The sequence below is a fragment of the Cygnus olor genome, chromosome Z (assembly GCF_009769625.2).
Source record: "Cygnus olor isolate bCygOlo1 chromosome Z, bCygOlo1.pri.v2, whole genome shotgun sequence".
NCBI lineage: Eukaryota > Metazoa > Chordata > Aves > Anseriformes > Anatidae > Cygnus > Cygnus olor.
Window position 1 is genome coordinate 56956766 of NC_049198.1, and position 27156 is coordinate 56983921.

The window sequence follows — 27156 nt, forward strand, 5'->3', positions numbered from 1 at the left end:
ATCTAAAATTTTTCCAATTTAAGTTTGAAACTCAGTACTGCAGCAAAGAGTACGGGCTGGAAGGTGGGCACTTAAGTGACTGTCACACAGACACCTGGTTCCTCAAAGGAAATCTTGTGATTGCATGGATTTCTCCAGCTAGACCCAGACATGACTACAGCACCATCAATGGTGCTGCATATCCATATCGAATAATATCCATATTTAGAGGCTTCAGACAACTAGTCTTAATATCTTTTTCTTATAAATGTACTTTAAATGTGTTCTTACATGATTGTTCATTTGAAACTCCAGTAACACTATAATTTGCCCACTTATATTCAAATGCTAACACAACAATTTAAAAAGTCTTGCAAAATACAAGAAAATATAAGAAAAGAAATTGTTAAACAATAACCTACTCAGCTCACATTTGAACTATATAACACTGTCATGACCCTCACTGGAACATATATTTACTCCTGAATAAGCATGTGCTTTGCTTCTGCATTTCTCTCTGAGAAACAAATGTATTTTCTACCCTGCTGAGGCAACGATGGAGCTTGTACTGTGTTACTGCCCCCTTCACCCTCTTGATGATACTGCTTGCAGAAAGGACCTAATCAGATCCCACCTGCATGAAGCACCAATAAGAACTGTATACATAACTCCATGAACCTTATATCTCAGAGACATCTGAGGAAAAACGAGTTCATGACTTCTCTGCGCATCACCAGCCAGAAGCTGAGAGACGTTAATTCTAAGCCCTCTTCAACAGAAGAGGCTGCATTCTTTTACAGTCCCCAGGATGCCAGAGAAAGACACGATGTCTTTTTCAGCCCAAGGCTACCGTATTTCTGCTCAAGTTTTCTCCAGCTGAAATACTTGCACATTTGTACAGACAAACCCTGCTGCAGCTCCTGCTAAGGATCCTGATTTCAGTCCCTGTTCAGGGCTGTATGTTATAGAATAGCATAGCTGCATAGCTCATAGTTGAACGTCTTCTGCATAATGCTAAAATATTTGAGAGGAGTAGTCCACATGCAGTTTTAAATGCTGCAGGCATCACAATACAGGAAGAACACCGAGTATTACCAAAAACAGATCAGTCAAAAAACATGTAAGAAGAAATCCAAGCTTGTGTCTTCACAGTATTTCCACCTACAACTCTTAAAACATAGTACGAGAAGCCATTCTGGTTTTATTTTCCCTGAACACATTTTGAATACCACTAGGACTGAATTGTCAGGGCTCTTTAAATTGATTAATATACTGCCATTCTGATTACCCTTCAAATAATTAAGATCATTTCACCCCCAGAAGATCAGCAACAGTAACATTATTCCCCATATCCATCATCAGGAGCCTGGTTACTTTTGTGCATAGAGGTATGGCACAAGTGAGATTCTGATACACCTGCAAGCCATTCTTAATTCCCCAAAGCAATGCTGTATCTAGCTGGCTATACCACTTGATTCCTTAAATATTAAATATCCATGATGTAAAGGGGAAGCCAGGGAGATTTCAGAGGCAGAAAAAATCTCATTTGGCCAATTATGTAGATCTCAGGATGACGTACTACTGTCCTGAGGGAAAGTGGAAACATTTGGAAGTCTGAAAAGATTTTTCTGATTTTTTTTTCTTTTAGAATAAAGCAATTCTATGCATTTCAGAACACACTGTAAAAAAACTAAGATACATAATTCTACGTAGTTCATATTGACTTGCCAAGAATCTTGGGACATAATAGTATCAACTGCATGTGGCCATTTTGAGCCTAGGGGCTCACTCACCCACCTTGTTTGAAAAGTTTTAAATAGTGGGGAATAAAAAGAAAAAAATGAGAATTACAAAATATTCTCCTGTTTTACAGCTTCCTCTAATATCAAAGCAATAGCTAGTTTATGAACATATTTACTTCTCTTAAATATGAATAATTATGAAAACATGGAGTTCAATGCTAAGTATCACCTTATGAAACAAAGATGATCAGCAGTTGTTCAGAATGTTCAAGCATTTGTTCACGGAGGGAGCTTGTCTTTGGTTTATCAGTAGCAGGCATGCATATACTCAATTTGTATCATGACACACAGACAGTGTGAGCAGAGAAAGTGCTGCCTTGGTGAGTTAGTCTGAGGAACAGGAAGACTAACATGCTGATGACATGGAGGCAATGAAGTACAACACTGTTATTCCAAATGTCACTGGTACGTTATTTCCATTTCTGTTGGCATCTGCTCCATGTTACAAAACGCATACTTCCAATACAACAGCTCATTAAACAGGTTTCAGTTTGCTCAGAAATCAAATTAGAACAGTTACAGAGTTATAAGTCCTCACATAATTATTAATAATACTCTTCACTTCTATGAGTTCTTTCATCCAAGGAATCTACATGCTTCACCTTATTAATCTCATAACATCACAGTGAAGTACCACTGAAAAAGAGTCTCACCCACCACTGAAGTGCAGCCACCTCTGAGATGTGAAGTTGTAGCTGTTGAACATCAAAACTGATTTAAAGCAAGGAATGATGAATGGTCCATCTGCACAAAGGATTGAAAGGGCTGCATGCAATTCTTTCAATTGTACTTCCAGCAGAACACTGGATTTGCATACTGAGAGGAAGTTGCAATGGGATTTTTACAAGAACTGAAAATGTTAAAAATTACTGTAATCCATAGACAGACACCAGTATGGAACATGTAGTAACCACTCCTCTAAGGCAAGGAGGTCACATACAGCCTTATCAAGTTCCTAATCCTTCTTGGTGGTATAATCAAACTACCTTCTTAACCTTTGTGATTAAATAATCACATAACAATGCTCAATACCTGCTTTATTTTCCTACAGAATTAACTGGTTTTCTTCCAGCACATTAGATGAGAAGGAAAGAAGGATGGATGAAAAAAAGCTGTCCCTCACCCCTTCTATCTGTGGGCAGTCTCTCATTCTCCTAATGTCCAATACCAGCATTTCTGTAGAAAGCAACACAAGTCACTGGTCTTCCTACAGGGGTTAAGATACAATACACTCATGAGACAGCTTTCAAAGCTACAAATGTATGGTATATCCTCCCCTCTTTTACATTTGTGCTGTTATCAGAATCTTAATGGCACCTGAATTTTTGAAGCACACGAATCCAAATCATCTTCTTTCAACTTGTTATCTGAAAGACATTCATTCCCTCTGAAAAACTGAAACAATAGAGACCAGCACCTCCATGGGTTCTCTCTTCATTTTCTTATATGTATTTCTCCCGAGTCCCAAATTATTCAACAGCTTTTAACGCTCCCTTTGAGGATTTTAACAACACTACCAACGTCAAAATCTATTAGACTCTAGTGATTGTTTCTGCTTTCTTTTTACCAGGAACAGCACTTAATTCTTCTGATGCTTTCTAACAGAAACCAGTCCTTTAATCTACACATTAGGCTAAGCATGAATTCCCTTTTAAAGGTCACCTTCCTTGTCTGTCTAATGTTATCCCACAGAAAAAATTTTTAAAGTACACATTTATCAAACCCTTTCAATTGCTTTGATTTCATTCAGAACATCTCGAGTGATTCTGGTAAACCAGCTATCAAAGCAGGATTCATAGAAGAGTGGCATGTCTAAGCCCACTGCTGCCAAAGTAGCATCAGTGTTTATGCTGATCAGATCTTGATTGAAAGGTTAATGTGGGACCTTACAATAAAAAACGTTTCCCCCAAAGAAAAGTGCAATTAACACATTAAAAATATTTGTAAATCCTTCAGCATCCCTTAATAGTGTTCTTTAGTTAACCTTCATTTTTTAGCTTTTGGTGCAAACTGGGATGTTTGGAGAGAGAGTTCCAAATGGGAACTTCTGACCTCATGTCTTCAAAAAGAAATAAAAAAAATGCAAACACCAGCAGTACCTGCATTAACTAATACCTGTGGAAATGAAGACAGACAGCCTTCTTTAATGCATTGAAAGACAAGTCTTCACTTTGAAAGCAAAATATTTGCTACTTAAGTCAACCATTGTCACCAGTAGAAATAATTTTTAATAAAAGTTTAGCCTAAGGAGTAACTACAGTGACTCTGCTGCCTCCAATATATGCTGAGTACAGTATGCCAAGACTTTCTAAAGCTAAAGTCCAAACTTTGTCCCAAGACAAATCTTAGACTTTGAGTCCCAGGACTGACAAAGCCAAGGGGTAAAAATATCCCAAACCAGGCTTCTTACAGCCTATATTTTATTGATGTGAGGAAAAACAAGAACAAAAATGATAAAAATACAAAAACAAAACAAACAACAAAATAACCCCCCACACACAACAATTATGGGCTTTTTATTACAATTACTTTTCATACAATTCCAGACTGCACTCAGTTGAAAAAGAAAAATAATCTGTTTTCATGTATGGATAGCCTAGTTTTGTCCATGCATATTGGTCAAGAACCCAAATAAAGATTTAGCCAAGGACTTTGTAAGACAACTAGCACTGGAAATCTACAGATGACTACCTGCCCTAACAATCATACAGACAAGTTAAACAAATGGGTATTTGCAAGAGATGCACAACATTTATCATAACTACAAACAGAAGAACAGAAACCCCCAGTAATAAAGTATTGCTACTAAAATGGAAACTATTTTCTCCCCCACAACTGAAAAGATTCTCTGAAGAAGAATCAGTACTAGTTGCATCAATGAACATGAAGGAGCTATTCTTCTTTACATAAAAGCAGCTTTAAAGTCAGGCTGACAGTGTCTTCACATTTACATTGGTAAATGCACAGATAAAATGTCTACCATTCTTTCTTTGAATTTCCAAAATGGTATAAATTGCCATTTAAGCCAAGGTCAATTGGTTGGTTAAGAGATTCGACTTTACTGGACAGCTTACAGTGAAATCATATATCCCAAGTGCTGGATGCAAGAAGGAAAAAAAAAAAAAGCGTTTAAAAAACATTATTAATTAACTATTGCTGTACTACCCCTGCTGGGATACAGTAATGAAAGTAGCTGTTGACTTCCTCAAAAAAAAGTAAGCAACCTAACTATCATGCTTAGTCATCTATGGCATCTATTAGATTGATTCTAATATTCTCCAGACTGCAACACTGGTTTCTTTACATTATCTCATTTTTCCAGAAGGAACTTCCTCACATAAATCAGACTCAAAAATTGAGAAAAACTACACTTACACTCTCAGACAGCATCTCCTATCAGCAGACAAACAGCCAGCAGTATAAGCCAGTTCTGAAAAAGCAGTATTTCCTGGTGTATATCAGGATGAAAAAAATGAGGGAAGTGTTTGGGGGAGGAGGAGGAAGTTAGGGAGAAGACAACTTTTATCAACAATTTATCTTTTCTGATAGGACAATATTATAGGTCATGGTCCTTCTGTTTTGTGTTCCTATTACATCAATTCCATCCCATCTTACCTCTGGTACAATATATAGACATCCCTAAATTAAATAATCATTTGCAGTGAGTTGTGCCTCTTTGTGCATAACATTGACACCCACTAATACTAAGCTAGTGCTTGAGGAAGAGCAGTTAACTCTATGAACCTGTTTAATATCACTCTTTGAGCACATGAAAAATATCAAAAAGCCCTGTTAGCATATGAGAGTTTAAAGATTTCTCTGTAGTGTTCTCCCAGACAGCATTACAGGCAATTCAGCCTTGTCTCTACAAAATCTCTAAATTCTTGCTATACTCAAAGTAATCCTAAAAAAAAAAAAAAGTACAGCCAAGCTGGCAATCTGGGAATCTCCTCCAAGTTCTTAGCCACAGAAAGTCTTTCTTAAGTCTGTGTTAACTTTCATAAAAAGTGGCCAGTGCCTTTCCTATGCTAACTCCTGATTTGCACAGGGATATGTATGGTTCCCTGCTTTGATTTCTAAACTTTGCCCATAATTCTTCATTACTAACCAAAAATCCCTATCACGACCACCACTACCACCAAACAGTGATTGCTTTATGTCCTCCTCCATCTCCAGTAATTCAGAGGTGAGGGCACCTAGAAATGTGTTTCAGTACAGATTCTGCCAGAGACATCTCAGGCAGAAAGGAGACAATACAAGCTACTCAACTAGATTGTAAGATTTTTAAAATATACTCACAGCTTTAAGACAACAAGCAAGTAACATTAACCTGGCCATAAACCACTGAGTTGCACATGACAAACTGCTAAATGATTGTAGGACAAAGTGAAGGAAAAATAATAGAGCAAATAAATACTACATGCTTAAACACATACTCTCAAAACATGACAGAAGGGAGAAGACAGAATAAAGTGAAATCTCAACTTAAAAGTCATCTGAGACTGCTACTGCCTCAAAAAGAATTCAACCACAGACCTTTTACTATTAACTAACTACTTAATTGGCAGGCAAAGGTAAGACAGAAAGAAGCGGAGGTATTATAAATGCTCTTGTTTACATTATTGTACAGTATGTTTTTTGAGTTACAGAAGCCTCCAGAAGCATGCAGATGGTTGCAGTGAGATGGCCCAACTACCTGGCAGCTGTTTGTGAAAAATGACATCAGGACTCATCCCACAGTTTTTAGAACATGTTGAGGACACCTTCCAGCCACAGAGATTGAACAGAAGAAGGACAATTTTGTATTTGAAATTCTGAAAATTCTCTTCAGGAGAAGAAGCTAAGACCAGCAGGGTGGAATGTCATTTGAATAAAAGCCCTCAGGATAAAAGAGTCAGAAATTCAGGAAAAGAAAGAATTAATGCAGAGGAACAAGGACAATGGAGAAAAAAGACAAATTTTAAGAAAATCAAGGCATGAGGTAAAAGCAGCTTCCCCACAAATACATTTTATGGCCAAAAAGAATATAGGAGAGTTTGATGCTACTTAAAGAACTGTATTTAAAACTCTAATTGCTACTTTACAAATTATTTCTTAATCACAAATTTAAGAACCATTAAAAATATTTCTAACAATAATTAAATACAAATCAAAAAGATCACACTAGATTACTGTGGTCAGGAGCAGTATGGTTAAAACAAACGCTTCCTGACTATCATAAGCTTCGTACTACGAAATGCATGACAATAAAAGAACAGTAAAAATGACGCATGATTAAAGGCGATACAAAGAAACGGAACAAATAATAAAAATAGTAAAAGCTAGCAAAATCCTTCAAGATCTTGCAGGGAAGTGAACAGCAGCAAGATTGTGAAGAACAACAAACCTATCTGGGTCTCTTCAGGAAAAGGGTATAGGTATATACAAGTAATAGTAGTCAAAGTGATCAAATGACTAAATAACACATGTAAAATCTTGGAGGATAAGATGATAAAAATAGCATGGATTTGTTAAGAATAAATCACGTCAAATGCTGAATTATTTGATGGAATAACTAGACTGATGGCAAAGAGGAAAGCAAAAGCTACAGCTTAATATTAGTACAACTTCTGACCCTATGTCTACGATACATTACTCCCAAGAAAAGAGCAATTGACTAGCTTAAATCAAGAGAGGAGCTTGGTTTGGAAATTGCTGTCAGGATTCTTCATTAATCAGTACTAGTTAGTCTAGTTCTAGCTGTGTCTTCATCTTTTGATTTCATCAGCTCTGTGTATTTGCCAAACTATTACTGATACTTTATTCCATATGTACTACATTAATAAAAATAAAACACCCATAATTAAGTTAAAGTAATGAAAATGATACCCTCATTTTGAATTAGATAACATTATATATTTCATGACCTTTTTTCCCCTTCCTTGCTTTTGTGTTCATCTTCCCCTCCACAGTACCCCATCCATCTTAACCTGCAAACCCAAAGTTCTTTTCCCTTCCAAATGGCATTAAAATCACAGTTATATCACTAAGTGGTTAGCTTCTGCTTTCACTAACTAACTTTCAGTTACTGCTGTTTCAGTAATAATACCATTTTGTCTGATATCAGACTAATATACAATAACTTTAGATGACTGTCTGCTAAGAACTATGTAAAAACTGAGACTTTGTGTCATGATTTATTATTTACTTTCCCCACTATGCACTCCCTAACTAAAAGTTAATTTATCTCTAAATATCTAATAACATTTTTTTTCTTTCAAAAGTAAGCTCAAACAGTACTTGTTGATCACATCTGCAATGATGAATTCAGTTCTTCGATATGAATTTGACATCAGCAAGCTAGATTTCTTCTTCCATTGTATTTTTCTGGCATGACTATGCAAAGAAGGGAGGTCCAAGGTCATCTGAGCAATATACAAAGGCATTGCATAATAAAGAAAAGTGGCATTTTCAAAAATCAACAGTTCAGAAAAGACACAGTGATTGTTTTCTAATTACTGCATTTCCTGAAAATAATAGAAGCAAGAGATACAAGTCACTTTCTTAAAAGGTAAAGGGAGAAGATTTTCCAAAAGCACTAAAACAACAATAATTAAGTTAAATACCTAACCAACCACTTAATCTTTTTGTTTTCCAGAGCTCTACACTACATGACATATTTTGTGTCCTTATATATCCTTACTATAACAGGCTACATGGTCAGCTTTCCTCTGTCATGGAGAGAGGGTAAAGGTTTAAGATCTGGTGAGGAAAGGAAACCTTCCCTGCCAGAGCACTGATTTCCTCACCATGAAGATACAGAGAGGTAGCAGAGGCAGCCTCCGCAGCCTGCACTAGAGCCTGATGACAATTTTGATGAGGAAATAAGGAACAATGTTTCACCATCTCATTTCTTCAGCACAGACCAGTAGAAAAACATACCAGAATGGTCAACTCTCCCCAGAGAAGCTTTTTGCCTTTAATTGTTGCTATGATTCCTGTAACTGCAGCATTACCAACCTTGTTACTGTCCCCAGCAGACCAAAGGCTGAAAGGGGAAAATACTTACAATAGAGAAAAGGAGGCAAAATGCCTTTGTGTCTCTGAAACATGGCTAAAAATTAATTTCAGTGAATACCAGGCCAATAAGCTACAAGTAAATGAACACCTCTTTACTGCTAATTTTTTGCTATTTTACCTTTCATTAAAAAAATAATTCCATCTAAACTCAGTTGAATATCATAAAGCTCTTCATATTTTAAAGCACTTTGGAGCAATTATTTTGAAGGGAGCCCTTGACAGTTAAATGAGTCAGTTAAATGAATGTTATAGAAGATACATAATGATTTTTAGCGAAATATTGAATTTAACCAGAAATGAGGAAAACCAGGCATAAGCACCCTGGGTGTATTTGAATAATAATGTCTTGCTTGAGAGTTCAATGGATTTTGTATATTCTAACAATGAAGCTATTAGCTAGGTAGACCAAGCCGAGGTTTCTCTCTTTTTTTTTCTTTACCTTCTTGTTTGATTTTAACCTTTATAAAACATTTCTGCATCTTTTTTTTTTTTAATTTAGAAAATCAATGTGGATTTTTTTTTTTTTTTAATGCTTGCAGGTACTGGTGTCATCACTGTGCTACATTTTATTGCAAACGCATGATGGTAAAGAGATTTCATTCCTTAGATTGAGTATGTCTGCTTGTTTTAATGATGATAATCAGAAACTAAATTAAAAACAAAACAAACACACAAACAAAACCCCACAAAATCCAGTGTTTACATGGGGTCCAATATTAGAGTTTTGAGCAATACAAACCCCCTGTTTAAGTTAAGGGGAAGTTTTTGTGCGTTATGAGAGTAAGACTAGGCACACACAGTACAGATTTATTTATCCTAGAACATTATCTCCATAACCCTCATTTCTTAGTTTGCTGCAAAATCTGAAATGGCATCAAGGCTTTACATGACTTCTCATCATCATATTAAAAAACATCACCATATTTAAAATTGTAAGCAATATTACTGTCAGCTATTATTATTATTATTATTATTGTGCTTTAGCACAAGAACAAGGCACTGTTCTGCTGCTGCTCAACTGCCACCCATTAGAGGATTTTATTTGCTGGAAGAAAAATGAACGAATTGAAAACAGTCCACTAGGAATGCATTTCCCTGTAGATTTAGAAAGGAAAAGGAAAAACTTCAATGCTGAACAAATGAGGCTGAAAAATAGGGATCATACATACTGAGTTTCTCTGGTGAAATGAGGTGGAAGGTCTGTTTCACAGCAGAAAGGCCAACCACACATATAAAGGCAATATTTATTGGAACCTACAGTCTGCCTAAAGCTTTCAGCTCTCTAGCTGAACACTAAAAACTACCAAAAAAAAAATACTACTGAAACAGTCACAACCTGTTAGGAAGCAGAAGATTCAGGTCCGAAACAAACTGATGAGATGAGATCTTTGTTGGGGGATCAACCAAACAAAGCGAAGCCCCAGTGGTCTCCGAGCTCCCCCGGGTGTGGGTGCAGGAGCGGGCTGGCAGCTCAGGGCACCACTGCAGTGCTGCACAGGGCGAGGGCCATCGGCATCATCTGCCCGCCCGCGGCACCCCGCACGCTCCACACTCCCTGAAACCACTGCTACAGGAACATGGCAGGATGAGAAGGAAGGGAGCAAAAGGCAACACATGGCTTGATGCTAGGAGTGCTTGCCACGGGGAATTACGGTTTTGAATACTGCTGGACATGGGCAGGTATACTGCTCAGAAACCACACAGACCTCACTTTCCCTGGATGATAAACTTTACAGAGACAAGAATACTTAAAGTGAGCAATTAAGAAAAACAGAGATAAGAATACTGAAACTGAGCAAATAAGAAAATTCAGGAATTTCACACACAAGCTATTTTCCCCATATCTGGGGAGAGCTTCCACCCTTCCCTCCTCGCCTCCTCCACTTCAGTGTGTTGCAATAAACGTAGCAGCCCGTTTTGCTTTAAAAGTCAGCCACGGTTCAGTGAACAGGCTGACACGCTATTTCATGTGAGAAAAGAAGCTGTGATTTAATCTCATTTCCACTAGCTAGATTCCTAGCTAATGTATCTGGGGATAGTTAAGCCTGTGTTCACTGTAAAACATCTGCATTGGCCCTCTGCATTTCCACAGAGCATAGGTGAAAAATTAGCTAAGTTTCCTGCACTTGCTAGACAACAACGGCAAATCTCCATATACTCACAGATGTAGAAATACTCCCGGCCTGGCCTGAACTCAAATCCTAGTGAGAAGGGCGTGAAGAGCTGGAATTTTTCTGAGAACTTCAGCGGTCCATTCGGGGAGTGTGGCCGATTGCACTCCCACCTCTTGAACCCTTTGGAGGTGTGATCACAGGAGCTGTAGCCGTCGAAGTTCACCATGTACAGAACATAGCGTTCGGTCTTATCTTCTGGCACTGAATCTTCGTAGTGAGGGCAGAACACATCCAGGTAGTCATTGATGCACACATCTATGTGGTAGTCACCCTGCTGGAATCTGAAATCAAAGAAAGAGTTCAGACATAAGCACAGTTAATGCAGGATGACCTTGTTGTAGGATAATGTTCTCGTAAAGGGGGCATCACTAATGTCATTTCATTTCACTCCAGCCATGCACATTCAGTCTCAAAACTAACCCTTAATATTCACCAGAGCTATCAGAGACTGCTTGTGCAGGACTATGGTTATATGACTTTCTGGATAAAGGTTTTGTTCTTTTTTTCTGACAAAATGAGTTGTCTCTTGCTAACGCACACCAAGTTATAGACTATCTCTCCCTATGTCTTTATTGAATAAACAAAGTCTCTGCTTTTTGTTTGTTTATTTATTTTTATTAAATTGGAGGGAGAAGCAAGAAGAAACAAAGAAGCCAAAACTGTAACAGCCTCCACATACCAGTGCCTATATAAACATATACATGTGCAGAAAAATAAGCAACCCAGGCATGCCCTTTTCTATAAATCAGGTGGTAGTCACCCCTGTGTTGAAAGCCGACTTAACTATAAGAACTTACAGTTACTGCAAGAGCACAAACAGGTTTACTTTCTTCATGATTAGCAGCAGTTTGTCAAGACGCAAAGAAAACCCTGTATTGCTTTTTAAAGATATTTGAAAAGCACTACAACTCCTTTGCCAGAAGTACATACTGGAGACGTCGCTTTGCTCAGATAAAAGGATTCTGGGATACGAATTATCAGCTCTCAGCCTAAGGTGACAGGTCTGAATAAATGCCAGCTGAGAAATGCAGCGCAAGGCACCAGCGCAGATGCACTTTATTATTATTACTATTACTGAGGAGTCCTCAGAGGCGTGGGATTTTTGTTTTGTTGGGGATGTGTGTGTTCTTTTTCCTTCCCTCCATGTTTCACGTACATTACTTTTCTAACTTCTGCCATAGAATCTGGAAGAAACTATGGGAACAAATTCACTGCCTCCATGGGAGCTTATACCGTGGTGGATTTAATGATTCCATAAAGCAGGTCTGTACGTCTATCAGACTCCCTGGGGCTGCCAAAGAAACCAACCACTGACCTGCTCCACGTCAGGCGACTGGGCTACTTGTAGCTCCTCTCTTTCGCGGCTGCAGTTGTCAAGTGTACCACAGAGCAATAAAAAGGCCATGACAGATTTAACTATAATACTTCTTTTTAGCTGAGGGGCATATTTTAAACACCTGATGGGCTTGAAATCTGCCATCTGGAGCCTTCTATCTAATTTCAGAGAAAAAGCAATGATCTGCTGGCCCTCCAAGGATAAATTCAGAGCAAACTATACCTTTTCATATCCCTACAATAATTTAGCTTCAATAAAATAGCTTTTTAAAGGAAAAAAATTGAACACGCATCAAGGCATGATATATCTGTATAATTTCAGCCAGTGCACAGACTCAGAGTTCCATTCTGAAACGAGGAGAAGCCTTTCTTTTCTTAAACACAGTTCTTTCAGGAAAATTCACATTTATCTAAATCATTAGTTAAAAATGTATTTTGTGCTCCAGTGCTTTCAAAACCTGTCACACAAACAGATACTGTCTTAACACACTTGCAAAAACGTACTGTTTTGAAACTGGTGCCTGTTCTCTGTATCAGTTAACAGTACACCATTTCTTACTAGTTATAAAAAGAAATATCTAATAAGTTGAAAACTAGGAGGCTTCATTCTAGCAACGATAACTCTGTTTTTGTTTTGGCTGCATTTTTTTCATTACATTTTAATTTGATTTTGTAACTAGTAACTAAAATGATAATTAATATGTGCATATATACATGTACATTTATTTTAAATTTGCATGCTTCTTATTCTCAAGCCCACCTCTCATACCAGCCTCTGCCTTCACAATAATGCTTAATCACAGTTTTGTGACAGAAAATGCACGCGTTTCGAACTAAGACTAAGAACTAGATTTAAGTAACCGTAGACATTCAGGATCAGACTGGTCTCCTTAACACTGGTTTTAACAATACAGATAACCTTATGCAAACTGCTTCTCCAGACTCCCTTTAAGTCAATGGAGAGAAATAGGGACTTTGAGTCCAATTCTTCTGACCTGTTTTGGCCCAACGTGCGCTGGGGTGAGAGAGATCTCACTCCAGGGGCAGCTGTTCCTCTCCTTTAACTACAAGGAGACTCTAGACAGATGGAATCTATACTGTGAATGTCTGAATTTGAAAGGGTGAATCTGACCACACAGTCCACGATATTGGAGATTATAAACACACAGAGCCTGAATTTGCGATCACACCTTAAATCCAAGTTAGCAAGGAAATCAAACTTGAAATCTGCACCAGCGACCCGTGCTCCAAGCACTGCACACAAGGAGCTTGCCTGACGCCCTTTTGGCAAGGTCCCCTCCTGTATTCCTGTTCAACAAACAAAACCACAACACAACCATCCCCTTTTGCCACAGGTTCATTCTGATTTCTACTAACCCAAGTGCTGAACAAGCTGAGCGACCCAGGATGCCCTTGGCCAGCCCAGCACAGCTGGACACCGGAGCAAGAAGCAAGTGCTGGCTGCAGAGCCAGCCCGAGGCCCAAGTACTCAGCTACGTACCTTTCACCCTGCTGCCCTTCCCTCCCTCGTCACCCCTCCCCTGCTCTGCCACTGCTTTCAACCCACAGACATCTGAGGTGGCCTGCATGCATTTGCATTCGTGCCTCTAAAAATGGAGGAAGACTGTGTGTATTTCAAGTGATCTGAACTGGCTGATCTTAGCTGATATTGCTGGCACAGCAGTGAACGTGCTCCAGGGAAAACATGTACCAAAGTATTTTATTAAGCGGCTCTGAGCGAAGTCTCTTCACTCTGTAGAGCAACAGCAATACTGAGAAGAGGTTATTAGCCAACCAAGAAGCAGAAAGCAGGTATTTATTTATTTCTTCTCTCGTAATGTCTTAAAGAACTCAGTAATCAAAGACTCAGCATGAGTACTTTACAGATGTAGAACAAATTTTGTTTTTCCAAAAGAGGCTACAAAATCTGCATTGTGCGTGTTGGAGTGAACACTGAGACAGTTCCTGCTTCTACAATTACAAAGTGTTATTTTCCTGAAGAGAAACCAAAAAGGCTTCTGACATGAGCAGGAAGGCACAGGGGTGGCCATGGGTAACTCACAGCAAAACTCATCAGCTCAGACTCCTCAAAGCTATTAAAGGGGAAACACTTCAGAAATGCATCTCCAAGAGTTTAAAACCACATCCAAAAGGAAAACACTTAATGTTTACAGCCGAAAGCCTCTTAGTAGTAGTGTAAAGTCAGGTATTGGAGTGAAACCAAAGTTCCACTTCAAATGAAAGTATTTATCAGTGTTTAGCCACACACACGTGTCAAAGAGCATAACATGTAAAGGGAAGGTGGGATCTGTTTACAGATATATTTGGAGAGATGACAGGAACAAGACTTCTTACAGACTGTGTATAATAATAATGCATTTCTCCCTTTTTCCAGTCTCTTTCAACATAGAATGCAAAGCTTACTTTTCAACACATCTCTAGCAATACTACTGACTTTCATTTTCCTTTCCTCAGGTAGGTTTTCATTGTGTTCTGGGAGATCCTCATCTGGACCCCTGTGCACTTCCGGAACCAAGTGGTAATCAGGATCTTTATAGATCCTACTATGAATAATAATAATAATATTAAAAAAAAAAATCCTATCTAGATTTTGCGTAACAGAATACAGTGGTGTGGTAGAAACCAATCAAAAAGGCTTCCCCAAAACTCAGGGTATGCGAATCTTCTCACAAATACTGCCATTTGTCTCCCTGGACTCTGCCTTACACATAGAAAAATACAGCTATTCTTCAAACATAATTAACCTTTGTTTAGTGTCAGGTGGCATTCAAACAGTGTCCTGGAAACTTGCATAGTACAAGGCTACCTATTAAGCAGTACGGCTATAAAAGCTATTTTCAAGACAGAGACAGACAGTTAAGTAGCTTCTAAACCTAAACATTACCATAACCAACAAACCATCAGCTTGCTATGCAAAACTTGCACACAGCTTCTAGCAAAGACTGTCCCTGTGAATGTTTCTGGGTTCAAGTGCCACTGCACAAATACCCAGGTATTCAGGATGCAAAGAAAGAAATTCACAGTAATTTTAACTGGAGAACTGTAAGACTAGCAAAACATTTTCAAAGTAATTTTATCTTCTATATTCTGTTTATCCATTAATGGAAGTGAAAGTACACAATCTGTATGCACACTTCTCTTCATAATTTGAAGTTCTGAAGCATATGTGGCTCATTTTGAATTTAATAGCTTTGTTGGTCACTGAAACAAGTGATGATTTATTTAAATAGATATTTAGAATGCAACAACAGTTTTGTTTGTTGGGTTTTGTTCCTTTTTTCCTTTCTTTCTTGGAATAAACACTATAAAAAATCCAGTTTAAAAACAGCACAAATAACACTAATTGCCCATTATCATTTAGATAGATAAAAAATTGCTATAGCTCCTGCTTTTTGCTTCCCATAAAAATCTTATTAGTTATATTCTATCATCCTTCCTGTAAAATCGACATGCCAGATGCTCTACTTCAAGATAAGTGTACTGGAAAATTTTCTTTTTACTATGTCAACCTTTCTTTATTTTGAGCCTGTTCTATCAAATGCATGCAGCAAGGCTTCATTGTGAAACCAGGAAAAAAATAAATAAAATAACTGCCTTAAGTATGAATTATGAAATTCTGGTCTTCAAGTCTGGCATCAGAAATGATCAGATGCAAATGGCCCTGATTCTGCTGCCTGGAACACCAACAAACAAAGGACACTGCCACAGCTGAGTGTCTTATACCAGTTGCCCTGCTCTCAAATGATAATCTAAAATGCAAAGCAACATCAACAAAATTCAGTGAATAGAATTATTCTTTGCAAACTATAATTAGCCATAGTTTTCAGAGCACAGCAAAAAGATACTTGTCCTTTTCCAAAGGAAAGAAGGCTTCTCTGAGCAGCACACGTGCACACCCCTGCAACTGCTGGTCACTTAGATCCTTATTTTTACTTTTTTGGCCACTAAACAAATTTTAAATAAATTTAAGGAGACAGACAGGTCTCAGAGAAAAGTATATTCCTACAAGTATCATATAAAAAGGAGCTAGGAGAGATTCTGTAAGTGTCACAAAAAAGGCTGAACTGCTGTTAAGTGCTAGACGACAGAAACGTTTTCCACAAGTGCTATAGCCTAAGGAAAAGCTTCAACAGGAAAAATATTGAAATAGGTTGAAAATTCAGTTTATTTTTGTTAGCTAGTTATGAAGCCACTTGGATAATTTATTAGTATTGGAGTTGGGAGTATAACGTAGGTATTATGTATATACAATGCAGAGACGAGTACGAAGTAGGTATCTGTATATGCAGTAATACAAAAAACACATTTTCTGCAAAACTTTAATGTCATTTAACATGACACCATTTAATTGCTCTTGGGATTTGATAATGTCACTTATTTACTATCTACACTGAGTTCACTCACATTTTTTGTGTCTGTTTAGGTGGCAAGCATAGTGCATTACTCCATCCCAAACTCTACTCACGTGCTGTGACTGTTACACAGCGGGGTAACTTGTGCCTCGTTATTCTTTCTTCTTTTTGACATCCCAAGCCCTCTCATTTCAACTAAGTTAAAGCTGCTATGTGTGATGGGGGAAATCTTGTGGCTGTTAATTATCTGAGGGGTTGTGGGATTAAGTGCACCATTTTACTGCAGATAATTTTAAAGATGCTATTTCTGTGGTATGCAAAAATAACCTCTTTAATGCTCTTCTGTTCTTTTCACTGGCTTTGTCACAACATTTAATAAACTCTGTTCCCATAGCTCTGCTGACATCAACAATGATTCTGATGCACAAACAATGAAGTAATCAAAGAGTGATTTTAATTTTAGCTCTATTCTAACCAAAAGCAAATTCAACGTCTTCCAGATGCTAAGAGAAGTGGGTTCACTAACCAGTGACATTTTAGATCTCTACCAGGATATTACTACCCTGAGCAAGCGAACAAGAAAAAAAAAAAAGGGGGGGGGAGAAAAAAAGAAAAACAACAACAAAAAACAACAGCTATTACGAAGGAGCTGTCTGTGACCTTTTGCTCCTTAGGTTACAGTTTCACAAGTTAAGACAAGCTCAAAATACTGTGAAAAGAGCCTCTGTAGGAAGTGAAACACTGACAAAATTGACGGAGAAATAACTAATCAAGGCTGTTGTTCAAAAAAACAGCATTCAAAAATTATGCCTAGACAAGACTGCAAGTTAAGTACACAATGTAGAAAGAAACTTATTCTCTTGTCATTAAGTTCTCTATTCAATTACCATTTATTGGAGTAATTAAACACTGGGAAAGGATGCCAGGCTAATTGTTAGATTATGATAATTACCCAGCTTTGCTGTGCTACAGCTGATCAAAATAAGATGTGGTCACATGCACTCAGCTAAAGCTTCTCTGCAATCATTGGGCTTCCATGGGAAACTTATTACTATAATAAGGCCACTTACTTCTAGTTCATTATCAATCAGGCAGAGAAACTTATTATTTGCAACCTTCGTTTTACTTTCCCACCTGCTCTGCCGGAACAAGTCTCCCAAAAGGTTGCACCCAGGTCTCTGTCTTTGGCTGGCTCCCTTCCATCACAATTACACAGCTGAGCAGAATCAGGCTCCTGCACTTGACAGACTTCATCAGACTCCCAATTACTGTCTCACAGCCAGCTGCAAGAGCCTATCACATTTCTCAGATGAGCTGAGTGATCTCCATGAGATTCACCCCATAACTATCTGTTGGAGATTTACCTTCCCCTTTTGTTCCTGTTATGTCTATTCCCTGCCTGACAGATTTTCACACTGCTTGGATTGAACCAAAAACAAATATCCTAAACAAACATAAATTAGAAAGAACAGAATTGCGTTAAGCTGGGCTTCACGAGAAAAGCACCGTCATCACATGGCTTGCTTCCCCACAGGATCTCATGCCCTTGTCCCTTCTTATCAGCCAGTGGTACAAGAGAGACACTGTGTTTTCTTATTGGGAGGGATGGTTTTCCTTCTTGCTGAATAACAGGATTCTGACCAGTTGCCATCCTATCTGGTACTTTCTACTGCCTATTTAAATGAGACGCGTTACTTCCCCTGTAGGGAACAGACATGGGAAGAAATATGAAACAAATTAGCTTCAACTGGCATTGAGGTTTTTAAAGAAAAGAACTTGTTAAGCACCACGGGGCTTTGAGGAATAAAAGAATGTTTGGCCAAACCAGAAAAAAAATCACCAAAAAATACCAACCTCAAGGCAATTATTTTTATTCTGTGCTGATGAAAAAACTAGACCTTTTGAAACGTCAGAAGCACCAACCCCTTCATATCCCTTCAATTTGGAAATTCTCCTTGGATGTGACAGGCCAAAGTTTATAACATTGGTAAGGTAAGGTGAGTGCTCGAGCTTCACTGTCTGGAACTTCATTTCCCCCATGGAAGGCTAGCCTGTAGCCGACCACTTAGAACCTTTCAATTCTCTTAACCTCCAGAGCTAAGAAACCTCCTCAAAACCAGTCTGCTAAAAATCTTTAACTTTCTGGAAAGATTTATATATACATATATATACATAAAATATACTATTATATAATATATATACACACAATCTCCACTTTCTTAAAAAATAAAACCTGATTGTTGAAAACTTCCTAATGTGCCTTGAGTGAAATATATCCTCTGCAAAAAGAAGAAAGCCTACATCTGAAAGGAGGAGGTTTCTATAAGCAGAATCATGGCAAAAAGACTATAAAACACAGGAGGAAAGGAGGAGGTTTGAATGGGAAACAGATATCTTTTATTTTAAATTTAAGAGTTCTCTCAGTGACATATATTGTGTTAATTCCATTAACACAAAAGACTTGAAATACCTTGTTTTCAAATTTCAATTGTGTCCTAAGTTACTAATGGCATCAAATGTAGAAGTACAGACCCACTTTTATTTATTTTTATTCTTTAAAAGCACTTTAAGGAATAAATTGTTCAAAAATGTGTTTACTCCACTTACTGTTAATAATTTCCTCCTTACACTCATAACTGTGTTTATTTGTACAGCTGGGTCCTATATTGACTTTTTATAGCTGGCACTGCAGAAAGATATATGTTCAGTGATAATGCAAACATTAAAAAATAGAAACTAATTGGTCTTCCCTGAGTAGATATGAAGGAGGGGGAAAATAAACAAATCAACATTTATTTCCCACCTATAAACCTGAGAGTACTCCAGAGATTCTCAACTACTGCAACACCCTCATCCACTTAACTTCCCATCATTCTGGACCTCCTAATCGATAAGCTGGACATTTTTCATTCTGTTTATTAAAACTGTTTCCTCAGACTCTGCATTTGTAAAAGGACTTTGTTTCAAAGCTTGCATACACAACCTTTGCCTGATCCCTCAGAATTTCTGTTTTGCTGCAACTTCTGAAGAGAAGCCTGGGGGCTTCAGTGGCACAGTCGTGCCATGGATGATAAGGGTGGCAAGGGGTACAGCATGTCACAGCATTGGTCCCAAGGAGGTCAGGCTCTCATTCTCAGCTGTCCCAGCTTTGATAGCTTTAATCCCCATGACTACAGACTGTACCTGGCTATTGATTTTCCATTGCTGAGGGCATTTAACTTGCTGAGATGGATGAAGAGAGAAGGAGGGAGGGGAGGGTAAAGGAAGAGTTATTACTCTGTCAAAGGCATCACTTAGACTCATGGGATAAACTTCAGTGTTGAAGCCCCAAGTAACATAATCTGAAGGGTACCACACCCAAGCACCTAAAGGCAGCCTGAGATCTGTATGTGGAGCCTCTGTCCACAATGAATACAAAATGTCTGGGGTGATGCCAGTCTCTCTGATGAATTATGGGCACAAGCTCATTACTTGTGTTCACATTACTTCTACTCAGTAACACTATGCTGGAGTCCAACAGAAACATTTATCCAACTTTATCTGAGGTGCACTGAGGAGATCTGGTAATTACTACCCACAGATTTTTTAAATGTAGTCATCAATACCGTCCACACGTGACCCTCCATTTGCCTACCTCAGACACTAACACCACCCAAGGTATCAGCTTCATCTTTTATGCCATATTCATGCTTGAAAATACAAACCCACCTCAACTACCTTTGTCCAATACCAGAAAAACTGTAGGTTGCTGATTTGTTAGGAAATCCACCTTTTTTAAATAAGCAAGAAAATCTTACGTTATGTCTGATGCACTAACACCCACTTTTTAAGCAGCCAGATTTGTGAGAAAATAACCTTTTCATAGTTTAAATTATTTAAAAAAAATAGAATAGGTATGTGTACAACTAAAGAGTCCAGACTGGAGCTTTCTAACATGTGTTGACCATGTGTCTCACCCAGAAGACAAAGACTATCAGCCTTGATGGAATGGGATTCTGCAACTGGTATTCGCTAACCCTGCCTGAGGCATGTGCTGACATCTATTAATGGATATGGAGAACAATGCCCTATCTGCAGAAAGATCTTGCTTCTCACACTCACAAAATGAAAGAAAAGAACACTTGCACAACAAGCACGTTGACCTGCACACTGAATGATAGAGAGTAACTGCTGTCTGTTTCTACGAGGAAGGGTGCATAACACAAGTCAACCTTGCAAATTTATTTTCCTGCTAATACATTAAAAGCAGATTGCAGAGTGATGGCTAACTCATGTAAAATGAAATCTCCACCTCTTCAGTACTCCTAGGGAAAAAAAAAAAAAAAAAGCTCTATCCATTCGCACTAGTAAATAAATGGGTGGTATTTGAGAACACGTACTTTCATAAAAGTGTGTATCCATTGCATATATACCTACAGTTGCTTTTGTATTAGAAGTACTTTCCTCCAATGTTAAGATATACCTGTTTATTATTAATCTCTCAATACCCCAACAAAATTAATTTCAAATGTTGTGTGATCAGCTTAGAATTTGAAGTCTCAAGACACCCTAATAACTTGTAACTGGTAACATTTAGCCCTTCATTCCACAGTATGTGAGTGTATGAAAAGAAACTTAAATCCCAAATGTTTCACAGTATTCGTATGTTTAATACACTGTGTATGTGTTAATAAGCTATGGTCATAATTCCACATCCTCCAGAAAGAAGGAATGGATCCAAATGAACTATAAAATAGCCTGAGCAAAATGTGGAGAAAATCACATAACGGAACAAACAGATCCAGAAACATAACAAGAAATTCCAGTATTAAAGCACAACTTGCCACAAACATGAATAACCTAGATATTCAAACACATTCTCAAAAGCTATTTGAACTTGTTCAGGTAAAAACAACAACAACAAAACATTAGAATGGCTAACAATTACATAAATACATTTGCAGACAATTTGCTATCAGGAAAGTGGGCTTCAGTCCATGAATTTATTTCTTGCTACACAATTACCTTGTGTTTATTTAAGAGATCCAGTGGAGAAATATCTTCTTTACTGACTTTGAAATGCCATTTTACAGAAAGTTTTATGGAGAAATCTCATAATTTAGCCTTCTTCCTGTTGCTGTTGCACATTAGTCTCTCTCCTACACTACACAAACTATACTTTAAAAGAAGAATAAACATCTGGAGTTTTAGATTACAGATTGCATCAGCACCCAGTAGCATTTATTACTGTTAGAGTTTTTTTCTTTTCAATCCTGTAATTTTTTCTAAAGACTTATAGCACACAGACTACAAAATTTCCATCAGGTTTAATCTTGTTACACACAGTCTCTGAGCAACAGGACTTATAAAATGTCCTCCCTAGCAACCCCCCACACCTCCTAGAGAAATTTATCTTAAGCTTTTTATGTCATATGAACAAGATAGTTCCTGATCCAAATGGGTTTCTACGTTTACAAATACAATTCAAAAAGCTTTGAACTATAAACTGGCAATTAGTCTGTAAAGCATCTAACACATTACAAAGATTACAATCTGATGGGGAACAATTACATTTTTTTTTTTTAACTAAATGAGATTAATGAAAACAGTGATCAATACAGTCTTTTCTTTTTTCTTTTCTTTTCAAATTATGGAGCTCATTACAGGGTTTTAGAATTCTTATTTCTTCAAGATTAATTTTCAATATGTATATATACATATCAATTTAATAAAAGGTGCAAAATCTGTTCATTTACTTTTATATGCATGGGTAAAATATTCATATAAGAGAAAAATAGGGAGGGAAAATAAAATGCATTGCTCTCAGATCAATCAAGAAATTCTGAGAGGTAAAACTGAAGCTATTCTCTTAATTTCCCTATTGCATTTTTCTAAAAGTGATTCCAAATTAATCTTAAACTAATTCCAATCTTCAACCTGTAGTGAAATTGCTTCATTCACAACTGACTGATGACCTTGTCTGCATAAAACATAGTACTATTTTAGAGGTACAGACACTAAGGCTTAAGATAGGAAGCAGAGTATATCACAGACAAATTTAACCAAAGGTTTATTTCCTTGCCCTCTCTTGTTATTCCTACTTATTATACAGACACCACAAAGCACATGTGATGAAGAGACTGCACAGATCTGACAAGAGCCATTATTTTCTATTGGAAAGCTTTAGCATTGTTCCAGAGGTGTTAAAATGAGTTATTGAACATATGAACTAATTCTTCCTGTCAAAATTACGCTGAAGTATTAGTTCAGGAATAAAGAAACAAAGTACATTACAATAAAGTAAAACAAAAGAATATAAAAATGTTTACAAAATAGGCATGGTCTATCTGAAGTATTTCCTTCCATTGCCACATGCCTGTTTTCTACTCTGTTCTTCTGGTACATACAGATGTACCAGATGTATGCAAGCCGAAACCAATTTAATCCTCAACTCTTCTGGCTTTGTCCCAGTGGGCACTGTGCTGCCCTCCCCAGCAGTATTTCATCCTTCCACTTGCACCTGATTTAGCATCAATCCCGTGCCTCTTCTGCTGCCTTTAGGCATGTATCACAGCTAACTCTCGCACTGCATGTACTCTGCTGCCTGCTTTGGCCCCCTGCAATGTGACGGCAATGACAGCAGTCATCCCGGGCCTGAGCAAAAGCCCCATCAAAGCCAACAAACAGCGCCCAGCACTGGCCAGCGGAGGATGCCCAGACATTGTCATGCCTTCCCAACACATCCTTACAACCGTCGCCGATCCTTCACATAGCCAGAGGTTCAGGCTCTTCACACAACAGAGAATGATAAATTTTTCTTCTTCAGTCTGAGCATCTTTCAAACCTGTGGGAACTCTGGGAATTCACCATAATACGCTCTGCAGCACTGAGTTGTACAGCTTTATGGAGAAGTACTTGCTCCTCTTCTTTTTGGAGCCTGACACCTGGCAGTCTTTGCCAGAGATATAATTTATACCATGAATTTCATACATAGGAAAGTGATTTATAATCTGTGATGTTGCATTGTTTAGAATAAGAGTTATAAGAACTGATACAGCTGATTATAAATGTGTCTAACCAAGCACAGTAGTGCTCAAATGTTAAACAACTGACTATTTTCATCTTTGCTACCTGTAGCAGCGAGGAAAGGGTACACCCTGTCAACGCCTCAGTTACAAGACTTTTTTGAAGACAAATTAACACCTTAAAAAAAAATAATCTTGATTTCCATAATACCAATTTGTGATTTTAATCAAAACACTTCTGTAAATGAATATATTAAAAATTGGATTTAAATGGACATCACCAGGTCTGCAAAGAGGCTGCCACATACGACTAGATAAATGCAGGCTTCCTAATTTTCTAGCATAAGTTTAGCTAAGGATCGATTAAAACACAATATACACCTCAAGATTTGTCCTTTCATTTTGTATGCTTTGACTCTAAACAAAAATAATGCAACTGAAAAGACTTTTATTGCACTTCAAAGATAACTTAGAGTTTTATATTGTTCAGCTTGTCCTGCAGTCTTAGGGACACACACTTCATAATCAGCTGGTCATTTCTTTAGGAATGCTCTTCTAACGCTCAAACCCGTTCTCTACAGTTCTTGAGAGGTTATCATGCCCTGAAGACATTTTGCAAGAATTCTTACAGTGAAGCAAACATAATCTAACTCGTTTTAAACCTGCTTTTTTCCTATCACATGGCGAGAAACCTCTGTAGAGCCCTCCATTTCCTTCCTTCAAATGAAAAAACTCCTAAATTATGCCTTCCGAGGTCCCAGGAGCAAAATGCAATTTAAGGCTATGGTCTTCACCAAATTTGGAAAAAACATGCTGAATGTCTGGAGGTCATTTGTTTTGTTTTTGTAACTTGTCCCTTCATCAACGAAGTAAAAAAAATGTTAATTATTATGCACATGAAATATGTTCACTAGAAGATAAATTATATGCTTTAAACATATTAGCAGTAAGTTTGGATTTATTAAGACAGTAATGTAAATATAGTGGTCTATCTACTTTAGCTTTTACATTGAAGAAACAAAGGTTTTTCCTTTAAAAAAGGTTAACAATTCCTTGTGTTACAGTGAGACTGCAAAAAAGCACAAAATTACTGCCTTTAGCTAAGCTATCAGATTATTTTTCATGAGTTGCTGAATCAAGCTGTTCTACTGTTGTTTATTTTTTGTTTTGTTATTTTTTTTATCAGTTGTTTTGCTTTTCTTTATGAACTAGTTCTGTCAGTGATCAAGCATCTTCTGCTTTCAGTGTGTATTACCCCATGCTCACAACCTGCACATGTGATGACTCAGATTATTTGAATACATTAAATATATGTTAAGAGATCTTTTGTTATATTCAAGAATGGTCTGGGTAACAGCACATGAGTATTCATTCTCTATTTAAGTCATAGCTATAACTGTGGTAAGAAATACATTCTGACATCTAAAGTTCCAAAAAGGTTACAGATACGTGACTATTAAGGTTCTCTGTTCTAATCAGCAGCTCTGTTCAAGACAGCAGTTAAACTGATTCTTTATCATTAAGCACAGACTAAGCCAAAGGATTCAGGTAAATAGTTAAATGCTTTCCTGAATTGGGGCCTAACTGTGCAGAAAATCATTCAACAAAGCAGTGAATCCACATAGACTATATAGTGGTCTAAAATTATTCATTATTATGCTGAAGTAAGAGAAAAACTACCTCAGCCAAAGAAGAATGTGTGAACACAGCATTTTATGATATGAACCACAATAACGAATAACTTCATACTGAGAATCATTCATTATCAATATTATTACAGTAATTCCTCTTATGACTTTCATTTAATTATTGTATCTCCGGGAAACTGAACTACAGATATCTTAACGCTCAATACTCGACTCTTAATCCACAAGGAGAAAGGGTTAAAAAGCTTTTACTTTAATGAGCGGGCACCTTTTATAGCACAAAAGAAAAAAGTCTTACCAGGATTAACATTTTAAATATGGTTCTTTGGTCCATTAGAAGGTCATGACATCACCGCTACTATGCCCTCACTAAGCGAAATAAAAAACGACCTGAGACTTTATCAATACGCTACCATTGATTTTACCAGTAATCTGAATGTAGGTGACAGCACGTTAATTCCTGTGTTCAAACATTAAAGCTTAATTCCCTTCACCCGTGTAATTTTCTCACTTTTATGTGCTGAGATGATGCTCTTGATTAACTACCCAGACAGCAAGGGACTAAATCGGCTCCACTGGTTAGTATCAGTTATGTATGTGTGTGTTGCATAGAAATGTACAGTCTGCTCCAGCGTGTGTACTCAGAACACATGGGGTATGCACATGGGATATGGAATATCTGTTCACTTTAGCGCACTGTAAACGACAAAACTTACATTAAGGCTAATTGAAATCTGTTCTTCCTTTCATGAAATCAGCTATTTTAAACTTTTCAACCTGAAACTTGGAGATGATTTCCAGTGCAGCACAACAGAGAAGATGACTTCTTAGTATGTTGAGGTTGATTGAGTAAACATTATTTCAGTTATTTTTATATCCTTAAAATTAGATTTTGTGTCTGCTGAACTGAATACTGACATTACTATTTAAATTCTTCAACATAGGTAAAATCCAAAAATCCCTATTCTGCTAAGACCAAAAAACAAACAAACAACAACAAAAAAAACCAGATCCTGCTCCCAAAATTTAATTCAATCACAATGGCAACAAGACCAACAGCCACTTAGCATGCTGAATTGTTCCATCAACAAATATAGAAAAAGAATCATCTTGACATTACTTTTAAAATGGATGAAATCTGGTGTAAGACTCCAAGACTGTCCCAAAAAGTGATTCTTCCTTTCAATAATAACTGAAGGAGCCCATATTCTGGAAAAAAAACACCTCTTAAAAAGGTTTGTCATAACTGCATACCAACATTTATGCTGGAGAAATAGCACGAACTTTACACAAGTAGTACTAGCATGCTGCAGTGGTGGTTTGGGGGGAATTGCTGATTCAATCACCTGTGCTCTACTTTTTCTTTTGCCTGTAGTAGGTTTAAGCTAAATGTGCCTTTTCTATTTTATGTACATTTGGCTTGTTTCATTTTTTATCATTAGTAAACCACACACTGTACAAAAGGAGACTAGAAACTGAAGAAAGAAAAGCATTATTGAGTCATTAAGGGTTCTTAAGAACACAGTATAGAGGGTTTATGTGACAGTTTGCAAGTTACTTGAGTTATACATGATCTGTAGAGAAAAACGTCCCCCCACCCCCCCAAGCCCTACTGGATCAAGTTTCCCCTTCTGTTGAATTAGTGCAAACCAGGGAGCAACTCCCTGGTTTCAGCACATAAATACATGGGATAAATACAACAAAATCAGGCCTACAAACTATAATATTTAGGTCACTTAGATATCAAGTATACCACTCGCGTAGATAAACTCCAGCTAAGCAGA

General features: G+C 37.5%; 1 protein-coding gene across 4 annotated transcripts in view; it reads right to left on the bottom strand.

Moving 5' to 3' along the window:
• Window positions 1-27156, bottom strand: part of EFNA5 (ephrin A5) — a 210862-nt gene that overhangs the window by 27277 nt on the left and 156429 nt on the right. For all 4 annotated transcript variants that reach the window (XM_040541429.1, XM_040541430.1, XM_040541431.1 and 1 more), the window contains one exon: window positions 11003-11295. In XM_040541429.1, coding sequence (XP_040397363.1) covers window positions 11003-11295 — 293 coding nt within the window. The remainder of the gene's footprint in view (window positions 1-11002; window positions 11296-27156) is intronic.